This window comes from Pezoporus occidentalis, unplaced genomic scaffold, assembly GCF_034315485.1.
Source record: "Pezoporus occidentalis ecotype Australia unplaced genomic scaffold, CSIRO_AGI_Poc_V1 ctg46, whole genome shotgun sequence".
NCBI classification, from domain to species: Eukaryota; Metazoa; Chordata; class Aves; order Psittaciformes; family Psittacidae; genus Pezoporus; species Pezoporus occidentalis.
The window spans coordinates 1,324,799-1,341,041 of NW_026915791.1; the positions used below are offsets into that span (position 1 = coordinate 1,324,799).

At 41.3% G+C, this 16,243-nt stretch overlaps 1 protein-coding gene across 1 annotated transcript in view; it reads left to right on the plus strand.

Annotated features, from left to right (window-relative positions):
- Window positions 1-16,243, plus strand: part of MDGA2 (MAM domain containing glycosylphosphatidylinositol anchor 2) — a 263,922-nt gene that overhangs the window by 86,573 nt on the left and 161,106 nt on the right. The window contains exons 4-5 of the mRNA XM_062635604.1: window positions 4,597-4,793; window positions 8,459-8,591. Of these exons, the coding sequence (XP_062491588.1) occupies window positions 4,597-4,793; window positions 8,459-8,591 (330 nt within the window). The remainder of the gene's footprint in view (window positions 1-4,596; window positions 4,794-8,458; window positions 8,592-16,243) is intronic.

Below are 16,243 nucleotides of genomic sequence, written 5' to 3' on the forward strand. Positions count from 1 at the left end.
ATCCACCATCGTAGTACCGTGCCATGCAGAAAGAGGGTGCCTGCTCCTTTCTGTTGTTAAGGAGTCCAACTGTCAGAGGGGGTTTGCACAAATCCAGCATGCATCTCTTGCAAGCAAGTGGTATTATCGTGGCTCATGGTATCATGGAGCATGGTATGGAAAGGATCTCTTGTCCAAACCCCTGCTCAAACCAGGGCCAGTTTCACTGTTAGATCAGTTTGCTTGGGTCCGTGTCCAGTCAAGCTTTGAATGTCTCCGAAGAAGGTACCCCATAAACTCTCTGGGCACTTGTCTGATCGTAGAATCATAGAAACGCAGGCTGGAAAAGACCTCAAGGGCCATCTGGTCCACCCTTTCTACACAAAACATGACCCAGACTAGATGTCCTAGCACCCTGTCTAGCTGAATCTTGACAGTGTCCAGTGTTAGGGAATCCAATAATTTCCCACTTCCATGGGGAGATTATTCCAATGGCTGATTGTTCTAATTGTGAAAAATTTTCCTCTTGTACATTAGGCATCTCCCCACAAGTAACTTGCGCCCATCACCCTTTGTCTTTTCCACGGTGCTCCTTGTAAAAATTGCATGGGGAATTTGTTTTCATTTATAACCAGGAAGAATTTATCTTGGTGCAACTTATACCTCATGGTCTTTTACTCTGCAGTTCTAAGAAGAGTTTTCCTTCGCCTTCTCTGTAACTTCCTGGTAGTCAGTCAAAGATAGAAATTAGATCTCCTCTTCATCTTACCTTCTCCAGGCTAGCCAACACAGCTCACCCAGCCTCTGCTTCTGCAGCACCTGTTCCAGCTCTCCGGTCCTCTTGGTGGCTTCCTTCATTTGCTCCAGTACATCCATGTCTTGACCTGGACAGGATGCTCAGCTGTCTCACAGATATGGGGTAGAGGGGAAGGATCATTTCCCTGGGCCTGCTGACTGCACTCTCCTGTTGCAGCCTGGAACGTGGTCAGCCACTTCCTGTTCAGCTTCAATACCAAGACCTCCACAGCCTCTTCTGCAAAGCTGTTTTCTGTCCAGTCAGCCTCAGACTGCCTTGTGGTAGGGTGTTGATTGCCACCTTACTCTGGCATGCCTCAAAGTTGCCTTAACTCCTGATATTAGGCTTTAAGTGATTTAGTGTGTGTGGTCTTAAGTAACTTCATCAAAATGAAGCTAAGTCAAGACTTGGACTCTGTGTGTGCTTCAACTAAGAGGACTCACTGTTACCTAAGGGTGAAAAATTTGAGGAGCGGTCCAATGAATTTGGTGTTGGAGGCTCTTGGCTGCCAGTCATCCTTGTTTGTGGTCCAAGTATGTACTTTAATAAGCAGACCCTGGAGAGCATTCATGTGTGAAATGTTTTCTTGTTGATCAAAATACAGTAAACAGCTGTTTTGCCCTAGAAACTGAAGCAAGCTGTTTTCCTTCCTTTTTCTTTTTTTTTTCTAGTGCATGGATAGAAGATATAACGTTTCAGCAATCTCATTCCTTTTCATATACTACAGTGATTTAAAATAACCTTTAAAACAAAAATGAAATCTTATTAGAAAATGCCATCCTAATTTGGAACAACAGTTCCATAATTTGTTTCTGTGATATTAAATTAAATGTTTTGTAGACTAGAATTAAGGTAACATTTACTTAAAATCCATGCACCATTACAAGGTATTATTGCTTGAATTATTCCACATTTTGGAACATGTTTTGTTTCTAATTAATCAAGAGACTCTCAAGCTTTGCTCTTGTTATGCAAATGAAAATAAGCATCTAAAGAATAATTTTAAATGCAAGCTGCTTTACAGTGTGGATGTTTGAAACATGCTAATCTATTCAGTTTGTTAACATTGGGTTTCCATGTGCCTCTGCCTCACCTCTAGTTTTTCAAACTGCCAAACCCCTGAAATTTTAAAGAGCTGCTACAGTGATGGTCCATCTCACACAATATACTGGAGTTTGAGTGGTACTTGGGGAAAGGACATAGGATCATAGAATCATAGAATCATAGAATCGTTAGGGTTGGAAAGGACCTTAAGGTCATCTAGTTCCAATCCCCCTGCTGTGGGCAGGGACACCTTAGGCTAAATCATATCACCCAAGGCCTCATCCAGCCTGGCCTTGAACACTGCCAGGGATGGAGCATTCACAAAATCCCTGGGCAACCCATTCCAGTGCCTCACCACCCTAACAGGAAAGAATTTCCTTCTTATATCCAACCTAAACTTCCCCTGTTTAAGTTTTAACCCATTACCCCTTGTCCTGTCACTACAGTCTCTAATGATGAGTCCCTCTCCAGCATCCCTATAGGCCCCCTTCAGATATTGGAAGGCTGCTATGAGGTCTCCACGCAGCCTTCTCTTCTCCACGCTGAACAGCCCCAACTTCCTCAGCCTGTCTCCATACAGGAGGTGCTCCAGTCCCCTGATCATCCTCATGGCCCTTCTCTGGACTTGTTCCAACAGTTCCATGTCCTTTTTATGTTGAGGACACCAGAACTGCACACAATACTCCAGGTGAGGTCTCCCAAGAGCAGAGTAGAGGGGCAGGATCACCTCCTTTGACCTGCTGGTCACGCTCCTTTTAATGCAGCCCAGGATACGGTTGGCTTTCTGGGCTGCAAGTGCACACTGAAGCCGGCTCATGTTCATTTTCTCATTGACCAACACCCCCAAGTCCTTCTCCACAGGGCTGCTCTGAATCTCTTCTCTGCCCAACCTGTAGCTGTGCCTGGGATTGCTCCCACCCAGGTGTAGGACCTTGCACTTGTCATGGTTAAACCTCATGAGGTTGGCATCATCCCACCTCACAAGTGTGTCAAGGTCCCTCTGGATGGCATTCCTTCCCTCCAGCGTATAAACCGAACCACACAACTTGGTGTCATCGGCAAACTTGCTGAGGGCGCACTCAATCCCACTGTCCATGTCAGCGACAAAGATGTTGAACAAGACCGGTCCCAACACCGATCCCTGAGGGACACCACTCGTTACTGGTCTCCAGCTGGACATTGAGCCATTGACCACAACTCTTTGTGTGCGGCCATCCAGCCAGTTCTTTATCCACCAAGTGGCCCACCCATCAAACTGATATCGCTCCAATTTAGAGACAAGGATGTCATGTGGGACAGTGTCGAAAAACACATGTGATTCATCTTCCAAAATAACTGTCCTTGTTTTCAACACCTTTGAAAAGGGACTCAAGTGTGCAGGTGCCTTTGTGCATGGACACATTCCCTTTGACACTGGTGACCATGCTAAGCTTTGAGCACCTTGGTCTGCATTTCACTGAATCCTGGCCTCAAAAAAACCCTGATGAATTTGAGTAGTTAGTCACACAAGACTCTGCAAACATAGGGTTAGATTTGTGGATGAGCAATTAATTAAGCACTGTTTAAAGCATTATTTACATTTTGTTTTAAGAAGAAATACTGCTGGTAAGGTTCTGAAATTCAGTAAAGGCTGAGTTGCCCATGGGGATGTGTTGCTGTGTGCTTGCAGACCAGATCGGTAGAGGTGTATTGTAGATCAGTAGAGGCAAATTGTTCCTACTCTCTGTGGGTAACAGCACTAGTGCCTGTGTTGTAACTGCTGGATGTACAATTGAAACACAGGGGCTAGACTTCAAGAAGTAAGTCTCCCTTGGCTGCCAACCCTCTGGGCAGTGTAACTTGTTCCTAAAGCTTGCCAGAGACTTGCTTACCATGTTGTTTGGAGGTTGAATGTTTATAACTAGTACTTAGTAAAATAGCCATTTCTTTTTTTATCTATTTTTTCTTTCTTCAGTGTATTTGTACCTTCAGAGAAAGCTCATAATAAACACAATAGTAACACTCTGTGAACAGGGTGTTCCTGATGGAATAAAGCCCGAATTAATTAATTAGGTGTACTCATATTCCAAGGGGCTATCGTTATTTCTTCCCTATACAAGATGAATGAATTCTGTTGTGGGGATCTAATTTTCTTTGAGCTTATGCAGTGGGAGTAATTATATGATACCTGTATTTTAATCAAGAGAAGTGTGTTCTAAAGCCTGTGATGAATTTACCTGCTTGGCATTAAATGCATGTAACTAAAAGAAAGGAGAATGCATTAAATTGCTGTATTGAATTACTGCTTTAAAGGAAAACAGCTGCATGCTCATGGTCTATGTTCTACTGGATCCTACATTAGTATGCAAATTAGTCTGTTTATTTCCAAAGTTTTATAAACTATTTTGTCTAAGAGACATTTAAATTGAAATCATACATAAGAAACAAGTAGTAAAGATGAAAACCAGATGAAACCTTAAGTACTAGTGGAAACACAACAGAAATATGATTTACATTATCATGTATGATATCATGTATATATAATATATACAAAAGACTGAGTCAAAAATGAAGACCAAGTTGTGGGAGGTGCTGTGCAGATGAAAAAAAAATAAAAATCTCTAAAACTGAGTTTTGCTTCAAAAGTCTGAAAATCTATGTTTGTGGCTTTTAGAGAGCTGTATTGCCTTCAGTTTGCTGTTGTCTTGTATACAATGAGATGCACGCACTTCCCCTTGAAGAAACGTACAGTCCACTGAAGCCTGACTTTATCTTGGTTGTTCTTTCTGTCCTTCCAGATTTGGATGATCCAATAGTAACAGTCCACCAGAGCATTGGGGAAGCAAAAGAACAGTTTTACTATGAGAGAACAGTGTTTCTCAGGTGTGTTGCCAACTCCAATCCACCCGTTCGGTACAGCTGGCGACGTGGCCAAGAGGTACTGCTGCAAGGGTCTGATAAAGGAGTGGAGATCTATGAGCCCTTCTTTACCCAGGTAAGAATGAAAGTACAGGGTTTTTTCTTTCCTTAGGCTACTTGCACCAGATTCTTTGGTGGATCTGCCTGTACGTCCCTGCTGGGCTATGCTGGGGATACGTGGGCGTGCCCTCCAGATAACTACACCCCAGCACAGGTGCACCCATATGTTATTGTAAGACATCCTAATATAAAATATATCTTCTTTCTTTTTTTAAATTGTGAAATAGGAAATTATGGGAAGGTGCACGATGAGTGCTGTCTGCAGGAGCCCTTTTGAAGTCCTTTTGCTTGGGTGCTACAAGCCCAAACATCTGATTTGACTGCAATTTCCTAAGCTTTTCCAGTACAATGCAAAGTGATTCTGCATGGAAGTTACAGCCTAAAAAGCTTTTCAAGAAGGCTAAACTCTTTGGCAACTCCCTGTGGTTTTGATTGTTTTTTTTTGTTTGGGGGTTTGTTTGTGGGGTTTTTGTTTGTTTGTTTTTATTCTGCCTTTCCCTTCTTCGAATATAAGTTTTGTTGCAGAATTATAGACTTAAAAAATTAGGTGACAAAAAAGGGAAGAAATTCTTTTTTAAGTCTTCCTGCTCTCCTCGCAGCTGTGAAGGTAGACCAGGCCGTCAAAAGAGTGTGCCAGATTAGATCAGATTAATCTATTGTTAGTGCATTTGCACAGTCTTGGAATGAAAAGGTGGCATATCCTGTTGTCTGTGGACAAAAGTGTGATGGTGTTTGAAAAGAAAAAAAAACTCAAAAAAAAAAAAGAAAGGAAGAAGGCAAAAATAACATGTTTTGGAAAGTCTCAAGCAATAACGAGTAAAGACAGAGGTGAAAACTGCCTGGTAATTTGGTTCTGATAGGAGAAAGCAACCTTCAACTTTCATAAATAATCTTCAGCTAATGATTTGAGAGCACCTTCATTTTTTCTTTTTATTGTACTTGACAGCTTTATATTGCTACAATGGCTTGGTATTTTACTGAGAAACGTGTAGCCTGGAACCTTGCAGAGATGCGAATTAGATTACATAGTCATGTTATTGGTCTACTAAATGTGATGAGATTATTTTTAATATAACATGTATGGACCTGGTTTAACAAATCTGCGGCTTGTTTTCTTGGACTCAAGTGTGTAAATGGGAATTTTTTTTTTAATGTTTTAATTGAAAAAATGAGAAACTCTTGATGTGGAACTTTTTGTTTTGTATCTCAATATGGGAATGCTTCCCTATCATGTAATAAGAACATAACTAATAAAATATGTCACATGAAAATAAATTCAATTTAAACGATATATTTCTAGGTTACTAGGAGTATGTTTCCTAGAACCTCTGTCTGGGCTGAATTAACAAGTAAATCATATTGTCATGTTGATAATTGAAAGCTTATCCATAACCTTTTTACATTTTTTGGAGGTCAGTTTGAATTAGTGTATCTTGTCTGTGTGCCTAGGAGATTTGATACATGTTTATAAAAGGAGAAGATGTTACTGAAATTTCAAGAGTTGTAAATGTCTACTGCATATTTCTATGTAATTGGTGCAGCTTATGATAAGGTAACAAATAGAGCTGCTGTGAAGAGGGATAGAGGGGATTTGACTTCAGAGCATCATGAGATATGTATTTAGGTGTTGTAGTTTTTTTGTTGTTGAGTGCTTTGAAGGTGGATTAATAATCTGAAAATGATATGAAATGTAAAGGGAAACAAATCATAGCACAAGTTTTTTTTTTCAGGAACTTACCCAAAAAAGACTAGTTTTTCTTGCCCATAGAAGGCACCTGTGAAACTGGGCATATACAAGTAAATTCTTGAACTCTGGGCAGATTTTTTCAATGAATCAGGTAACATCAGCTGCTTATTTTAGCTGCTGTGAGGAAAGAAATTGAACAAACACAAACATTCACATCTGCAGGAGTGTTTTAAATACTGAATTTTTCAAACCCAAAGTCTTGGTGCTGAATTTTTTCCTAAGAGTCTGCATCATCCTCATTGCACATTGTAATTGCACAGCCTGACTACAAGATTAAATTTGCTGTATTTACAGTAATTATGCAATTAGACATAATTAGACTAATTATCCAAGCCAGTGAGGAAAATATATACATTTTTATATATCTCTGCAATCTGAGGACATGATCCAGAATACCATTGTGAGCTCAGCCCACAAGTTCAACTTGGAATGTAGAGCTGAGGATTGAATTGAGGAGGTGTAGCTGCCTTGTCTTTCCAGAACTCAACAACTTTGGTAGCTGCGTTTCTGCTAACCTGGATTGGGCCCTTTTCTAGCCCAGTTAAAACTCTTTTTAAAGCAGGATCTCTATCTTTAGGAGCAGCCTTTCAAAGGCAAACAGTAAATCAGCATGTGCTTAATTTGAATCTCATTATTTCTGTGGGACTGATTTACATATACAAATCACTTCAGTTCCCATGCTCCAAACATCTACCAAGCTTGGTTTCAACTACTGTTTCTTTTCTTGTCTGGCTAATATTTTCCCTTCTATTGTATTGGGTTTTTTTGCTAGTTCCATACATGCTTTTTCACTAGCTACTGGGTTTTTACTTATGTAGGCTTGGGCAGTCTGTGCCTGTTATACTGTGCAAAAATTCAAACTGTTCAAAATTTCAAATTGTGAAAAAAATTCAATATGTTACTCAAGATGTGGTATATGAAAAGTTGTTCAGTTTTAACAGAACAAATGACAATGATAATTTTCCAAAAATTGCCCTTCTGATGCTTTGTGAGCACATTCAGAGTGTCTCCCAGGGACAGGGTTGTGCCTTAACCTTGTCTCACCATAATACATTTTTAGCTTATCAGTATAAACACAGGCATAGACTTAAAAGGGGGCAGCTGGAGGATGAGATTGAAAGCCTAAGGAATTTTGTTATTTTAATGCTAGAATTAATAATGTGCAAGTATTGGTACATGTAGATTTATTAAATGTTTTTGCAGCCCTCCATGCTGTTGCGTCCCCACACCTGACACGCTGTTGTGCTTTACTGTGCTTACCATGCATTCTTTCTCCCTGCTCTACCCCATGACACCTCTGTGTTCTCAGGGTTTTGTATCTAACACTCCTTCTGCCTTTTTCTTACTCCTGTTGCAAATAGTGCTGTAAGATTTTGCATGCGTTTTTCAGCAGCTTACTTTTTCACTTGACTTTCTGTTTCTGAGGTGCCCATTTCACATAGTACTGGAAAATGTCATATTTTCCAGTTCTCTTCTGATTGTGTCTGAAGGAACTCCTTCATTACATATCCCATTCAGGTTCCTGCTCCATCATTTACACTGCTGGCTAAAAATAAAATCCATCAGCAACTTTTTTTTCAAAGTCAAACAGCAGGATTTCTGTACCTTGTGACTTTTTTCATCATGCAGATTGTACCTTAAGAAATGTCATGCCGAATAATGCTGTGACATGAAAGACTCTCAAACCAATTTCCCCTTCGATGCTCTTCTTTTGCCTTCAATATGTAAATGGAGCTACAGTTTTAGGATATGCCAGATACCATTCTTTCAGATAATTAAATAAAATATGTTTTCTGGACCATGTCAACATCTGCTTCTAATTAACCACCTCTGAATCTTCCTCTTGCCTTTTGAAAGCTAGTCTTGGTGTTTCCTGTATCCCTGCTTGCTCCTCTGCCTTGGTCCTTTCCTAATGCTCACTCTTACACACCCAGGGAGAAACCAAGATCCTGAAGCTGAAGAACCTACGACCTCAGGACTACGCAAATTACAGCTGCATTGCCTCAGTGAGGAATGTCTGCAGCATCCCTGACAAGATGGTGTCCTTCCGACTCTCTAATAAAACAGGTAGGCTTCCAGCAGCAAGCCTCCCTAGTTGTTTGATGTTCCCATGGTCTTTTCTGTTTTGGTGGTGTTCTCATGCTTAAAACATACGTGACAGTCTGCAGCCTCACAGCGGTGGGAGCTATGCAGGAGCAAGTTAGAGAAGCTGTTTTCAGGGGCTTTCTGTTTTGTCAGCAAAGTTAGGATTTGCAGAACAGTTTTGATTTATTGCTCTCTATTTATCACTCTCTGGATTTTATATCAGGATTTACATTTTCACCCAATGTCAGGGATGTTCATTGCTATGGACAGACTTCATGGTATTCATGGTTTAATTAGAAGGATAATTCTAACATCTAGTTTCAACCCCCCTGCCGCAGGCAGGGACACCATCCACTAGACCAGGTTGCTCAAAGCCCCATCCAAACTGGCCTTAAACACTGCCAGGGATGGAGCAGCCTATGCCCCCATTCTTTGGGCAGCCTGTGCCAATGCCTCACCACCCTCATAGTGATATTATTCTTCCTAATAGCTAATCTAAATCTACTGTTCAAAGAACATACTGCAGCAAGGTAAGAGGAAGGGGCATCTCAGTTAAGTCTGGACATAGATTAAAAGAAAACACTCAAATACTTCTCTCAGTGCTTTATTGAAAGCTAATTATTTTTGGTCAACAAAATGTTTTAGGGAAACCACCTTTTAGTTTTCTTACCTTGATTTAAATGTTTGATTTTATATATTCTTACATTGATACTAACGTTGGTTTCTTATGCTGATTTAAGCAAAAATGTTTTCTTTCAGATTTAATTGGTTCAAATGAAAATACTCAAGCAGTTGTGTTGAAATGCATTGTAGGAGGATAAATAGGCACTTAGACTCTGCCCACGCTGTCTCCATGTTGTGGGATTTCTTGTGCATTTTCTCTTTTCTTTGGACTTGTTCACGACCATGCAAACAGTCGGTTGAACATCTCCCCCTTTTCATGCCTGTATCATTTCTGTGTATCTTGAGAGCCTCATGTCAGTGGCTGATTGCCAGAACTGCAGTTGGGAATGGCTGGTTTCTAGGAGGTGGAAATTACAGATTTTTAACTCCTCTAAAGTCTCTGTGCTCAGGATTTGCAAAGGATGTATCTGAAATGGTTTATAAACCTGATGCCAAAGAGCAAAGTTCACAGCTTAGATTTCTAAATAATTAGAAATTTCAGAGAAGTGTTTTCTCGAGAACAGTTCTGCAGCAAATGTAACATTTGAAGAGTTCAGATTAAATTACATTGGGTTATGCCTTGATAGCATATGGCTCAGGGCCCTGAAAACAGGTAGCAAATGAACAGAACAGTTGAGGCATTAACATGCTGAGTGTGTCTAAGATGAACTATGAATTTTATTTCCACTTGCACATTTTGCATTATTTCTGTCCTCACATCTTTATTCCAAGGAGTTGCCTTCAGCTTTTTCTGAATTTCTGATTTGACAGCAGGGACTTCAAAATTGTGGTATATACCATTACTGTATCTAACCCACTGCAAAGCAAATTCACAGCTCAGCTTTAAGGCTGCCACTTGCAGTAGGGGAATAACCGTCAGCTCCAGACATATCTGGCAACATGATTTGGAAGCCTTCAATTTCCTCTCATTAATTCTGCCAGGAAAAAAACAAAAAATCATAATGTGAAGTTTGTCCTTCATTAGTTGCTCTGATTTCATACCAGAAGAGGCATGAAAGCTTGTCTGCTGTCAAGAGGTGTAGCTGACAGCAGCTGTAGGTGGGAACAACTTTCTTCGTGTCACTGGTAATAACTCATACACTTTCCTCCACAGAAACAGAATATGAGAGTTGTTACCAGTCCCATTTGTCAGAGCAATAATTTTGCCGTTGGAGCCAGCAGTCTTTGTCCATGCTGGACCTCATCTGCAACAGAAGTTTGTTTATGTTACAGAAATGGAGGAACATCAAATAGCATAACTATTCCAAATTGAGAACAGGTGATCATGATCTAATTTTGCAAAAAGAATGAATTATTTCTGCTGTACAAAAGTCATATTTATTTTAGAGAATGGTATTTTGCTTTCTGTGATTAACAGAAATTGCTCTTCTGGAGTAATTCCTGAAGTAAACAAGTCTGAAAAATTGCCAGGACTCATACTTTCTCCTGAAGAACTTGGTAGCAACCATCATCAACGGTATGATTAATGGTTTTAAACCGACAGAGGGAGATTTACATTAGATATTAGGAAATTCTTCCCTGTGAGGGTGCTGAGGCACTGGCACAGGTTGCCCAGAGAAGCTGTGGCTTCCCCATCCTTGGCAGTGTTCAAGGCCAGGTTGGACAGGGCTTTAAGCAACCTGGTCTAGTGGAAGGTGTCCCTGCCCATGGCAGGTTTTGTGGAACTAGATGAGCTTTAAGGTCCCTTCCAACTCAAACTCTTCTATGATTAAATATGTATACTAATTACTACAACAACTTGTTAATGACTGATGTGTTGATGACTGAGACAAAACATTTCTCATTTGGTGTGACTTCATCTGATGCAGAAGTTCTTTGGTAGAACTTCACCTGTTGTAACTTCATAGAAGTTATGTAAATTGTAAATCCAGAGTAATCCAAGATAAATCAAAAGTAATGAAAATCAGAGCCTGCTTTTGATGCTCTGTTTCTGTATAGCACAGCCCTAGCCTATCTGGCTGTTTTTAATTTAAAGTTGGAGTCTTGTAACAGAGATGCCTATCTTATGGAGACAAAGGAGAAACAAATGAGCTTCTCTACGTTGGCGAACATGCATGGTATTTATTGTAATTAAGGTGACTACAAATGACTTTCAGTTCAGCTGCAAAGTATGTGATCATAATGTAAAATTGCTGGCAGTTTGGCTATTCTGCATTTGTCAGTTCTGGAAGCATAGGTGGTGTGAGAATTTTTTCTTGAATTTGGCTGTTGCCAATGAGAGAGGTGACTAAGTGGAGTAGCTGAGGCTTACAGCAGTGGTGGGTTTCTGTCTCCTTCCAGTAGTGACTTGGCTCACCGGGTTCAGGCTTTTATTGCAGGACACAGGGACTGGTGCAAGATTTGTCAGGTTCCCTTTGGCTGACTGGCTTGCGGGTAAAGTCAGGAAGGCTTTTTCCTGTCATGAATGTGCATTCCAGTTTGGGATGCTCAGAGCCATCAGCTGTCCTAGCAGATTGATGGGGATTGTGAGTGTTTGTGGCCTATCTGTGTGCAGTGGCCTGCCACTCACCTTGATACATAGACATGGTGTGCACACCTCGGCTCCCCCCTGGCTCTGGTTGATTGCCACTGCATGCTGATGCCCAGCAGGATTTCACGCCATAAAGAGCATTTGTGGCAGGTCTTGATCATTGGCAGATAGAGGTGGAGGAAGTGCACTTAGCAGATGTGAAAATAACCCAGCGTAACTATTACTGTATGCCAGGAAGTATTTCCTGTTCTTACAGTATCCTGCTACTACCCTGCCTGCTTGTGGCATCCACACCATCGAGGTTCTCACAGATCAAAAATCATAGAATCACAGAATGGTTTGGGTTGGAAGGGACCTTAAAGCTCATCCAGTTCCATTCCCCTGCCACAAGCAGGGGCACCTCCCACTAGACCAGGTTGCTCCAAGCCCAGTCCATTCTGGCTTTGAACACTGCCAAGGATGGGGCAGCCACAGCTTCTCTGGACAACCTGTGCCGGTGCCTCACTACCCTCATGGTAAACCAACTCACCTGTTGAACTTTCTGCTTGATAATCTTCCCGTATTATTAGGGATTATGGTAATAGAGGCATGTGAACACTTGTTTTTTTCCTCTTTTTTTCTATGAAACACTCAAGTCTCTCTGCCTTCCCTCACCAAAAGCTATAGGTGACTGAGGCATGAATGTAGACACTAGTTTCAAGGAAAGCATTGCAGATTCAGACTGCAGGTACTACTTACACCACAGGGTCTTTCATACATCCATATTCCTGTGTACACACCTGAGCTGAGAGGCTAATCTGAGTAACACCAGGCATGTCTTTGGGCAAGTAGCTCAGGTCTCTGTTCAGGGCCACCTGCCATTTGTCCCTGTGACCTTTTTGTTTTCTGCGCTCACTCAGTCTTTCTGATTATTCGATTGTGTGTCATGGTATCACCAGTGTAATGATCAATTACTGTGATAGAACCAATCCAGTGGAAACTTTCTACGTACTTCTTGATTAATTAGAGAGGAAATTAAGCTGATGCCATCAGATGAGCATGTATTCATCACTATACTTTGGGCATAATGTGGATTTAAAGCATTACGCATAGGTATAATTAGGTACACCCACGTCCCCTTCATTCAACAACAGTGTTAATTACATCAGTTCTGTGTGTGTCTGAAGCTTTTAGACACACCGTCTTATGTCTGTAGGTACTGCAGGAGTTTGAGTGTATTGGCATTATTTCTCAGACACATGGATGTCTTTGTTCCCATGCAGACTAGTTTAAAATACAAAAAACAAAGGGATGTTGTAATGAGTGAAGCTGAGATAATCTCAGAGGCATGTGACCATGCATATGCTGAAGCACAAGATGACAATTAGCAGTAATATTGTACAGCAGCACGCAGAGGCACTTGTTGAGCACAGACCCACTTTGCATCTAAAGACAGCTATTACTCTGCAAAATTATTATCTAAATAGATGAGAAGTTTGAAGGGAAGCAGAAACCCTGAAGTGATTTACCTGCTGGCAGATTGCTGGTGAGTGGCAGGAACAGAAATAGAAGTCAAGATGTGAGGAAGAACAGCAAAGGGACTAATTTTGCTATTCTCATTTGCTTTTAGTCCCTTTAAAATCGGCACTTAGAAGTTAATTTGGGTAAGTTAATGCAAGCAGGAGTTGTAAAACTAAGTGCAGCTGCTTTGCAACAAACTCAAGGGGTTATTCTGACAAGGAGGAGGAGCCCTGACAATTTTCTAGTGCATATGCTTGAATCCATGCTGTCGGAAGAGGAGCAGCTGCGAGGGTGGGTGTCATACTAAGTCGTGACCAACGCATTTTCTGTCTGCGTTGCCTGTTTTTGTTTTCTCCCTGTGTCAGTGCTGTGCCCAAGATGAAATCTGATTCCAGATCCTACTCTACCATTTGGATTTTTCTTGGTTTGCTACTGTCCTGTCTCTTTCCCAAGGCCTTGGAGGGTTCTTGTATTGACATTCACGTGTCTTTTCCCCATCTTAGAGCTCTTGATATATTTCTGTTCCTAAAATCAGTGATTTTTTTCCTCCAAACACCTCTCACAGTTTGAAACTGGAAAGAGAGCACAAAAGACAGAGTTGGCAGCAAAGGCTTCTGGGGTGGGAGGAACACTGTGCTACTGGTTGTATCTTCCCAGAGGAACAGCTCCCCAGCACCTTTCTCATCTCCTGTTCCCCTTCGAGTGCTTTGGTGTCACCACCTGGATTCCTCTGTTATATCTTCTCAACCTCTTGCCTTGTCTTTAGTAAGGCCTTTGATATGACCTCTCCTGGTTTCCTTATAGCCAGATCTGCGAGATGTGAATGATTTGTGGAAATTTGGCTGCACCTTTGGGCTTGAAGGGTGGTTTGATGTCCAGGTGCAGGCTGGAGGCAAGGACAGATGGGAGCATCATGAAATTGACTGAGGAAAATGCCATGTCCTGCCCTTGGACAATCACTCAATGCACCACTACGTGTTGGGGCCAACTGGCTAGAAAGCACCTTTACACAAAAGGGAACTGTGTTGCCCTGCAGAAAAGTTGAAGATGAGCCAGCAATGTGCCAATGCCAAAAAGGCCAATGGCAAGCTGGGCTGTACCAGCAAGGACTAGCCAGCAGGTCCAGGCCACTGAACCTTCCTTCCCTTTTGCTTAGTGCTTGTGAGACTGCATTAAACTACTCTGTCCAGTTTCAGGCTACCTAGAGCAAGCAAGACATGGATGGACTGGGGCAAGACCAGTGGAGGCCAGAAAGATGGTTTGGAGCTAGAGCAGGTGACGCGTGGGAAGAGCTGAAAGAACTGTATATTTTAACTGTAGGGAAGATGTTCAAACTTTGACTGCATGAGGCCAGAGCAACCTGATCTAATTGGCACTGTTTCAAGAAGGGCTCTGAGCGGAGGCCTCCAGAGATCTCTTCTACTGGAGATCACCACCCTCACAGTAAAGAACTTCATTCTAATATCTAATTTAAATCCACTCCCCCTTGTCCTATTCCTACATGCCCTTTTCAAAAAAAATGATTGCCTTGCTTTAGTCTGGACCATACATTGGTCAGGAGGTGTTTCTTTTTAAAGATGCTTAGTAGGAACAAGTGCAGTCTCCTTTAGAAATATAGGATTTATGTTTTTTCCAAGCATAATTCTGCTCTGTGTAAAACATGAATTATTGACATATGATACTAAAATCTGTCACCAATTTGCATGTGACTCACTAATTTTTAGAGCTGGGAAAGGTAATGTTAGCTACAGCTAACTCTGAGTCTCACATCTCAATGCCCACATCTAGTAATAACATAAATGGATCCTTTTAAGAGTGTTCATTGTTTCAAAGTGTCAGAGAATTGGCATAATATTTACCCATAAATCCTCTGAAATTCTGGGCTTCCTATAATATTTCTTCTAATACATTTGAGTAAAGCAAATAAAACTTTTATCTTGATCTACAGGACCTTTGGTGGCACAGAGTAATTTGAAAATGAAAATGCGTGTTAGTTTGTATATTGGAAGCCAGTTCAGGCTTCTTAGTGCAGGTGACCATTAATACATAATACTGCAGCAGATTTTTGGCAGCCTCCAACGTAGAAATAATCCGCAACAATAACTTTTGCCATGAAAGATGAGTATTTCAATACATGATTTCTCAGCTACATGACATAGTTCATTCAAATCACAGTTGAAGATGACGCTGTTTCTGGGACATGTGGTGGGAAAAATATTGGAAAAGGCCTAATTCACTTTTAATCCCTCCATTAAACAGTAGTCTGTCATGATAAACTTCCTTTATTTCCATTTATTCAGACAATACAGTGTTAAGAGAATTATCTCATTTGAAAAAAACATTCTCTTAGCATCCCCTGGCATTCTCAGAGTGTGACAGTCAGGTGTGATCCTGCACTAAAGAGGCTTGAAATCCTCAGATAAAATACAACCAGCTGCATACTTAGAGCTGAATGCTGAAGGTGAATGGTTTTACTGCCTTAGGAAAATGGAATAGAAAATAAAGCTGGGAAGGACCCTTAGAGGTTGTCTAGTCCCAGTCTTCATGGCAGAATGCACTAGATCTAAACCTTGTCCTACTGATGTCTGTCTAACCTGGCTGCCAGCAGCAGAAGTGTCATGTTGCTGGCAGACAGTCTGGCCCATTGTTCTGGTCCTGTCTACCACAGCATGGAGAACGTATTATCCTCTTCCCCTTTGCAGCAACATCTTGTGTATCTGAAGATGGTTATCTTGTTCCATCTCTTCTGTTGGGTAATGAACCTAGCACCTTATTTTTTTCCCATGAGTCACCTTGTTTGTGCCTCATGCCATTCCTGTGTATCTCCTCTGTGCATTTCCTTGGTGAAGTTCAATGTTCAGACCATATAGAGTACCCCACAGCACCCATCCTCATAAGCGTGGGATTTGATGCAGAGTTTGATCCATACATTTCCCAAGAAAGTTCTTGTTTGTGCATCCTCGTATGCATGTAACTCCCT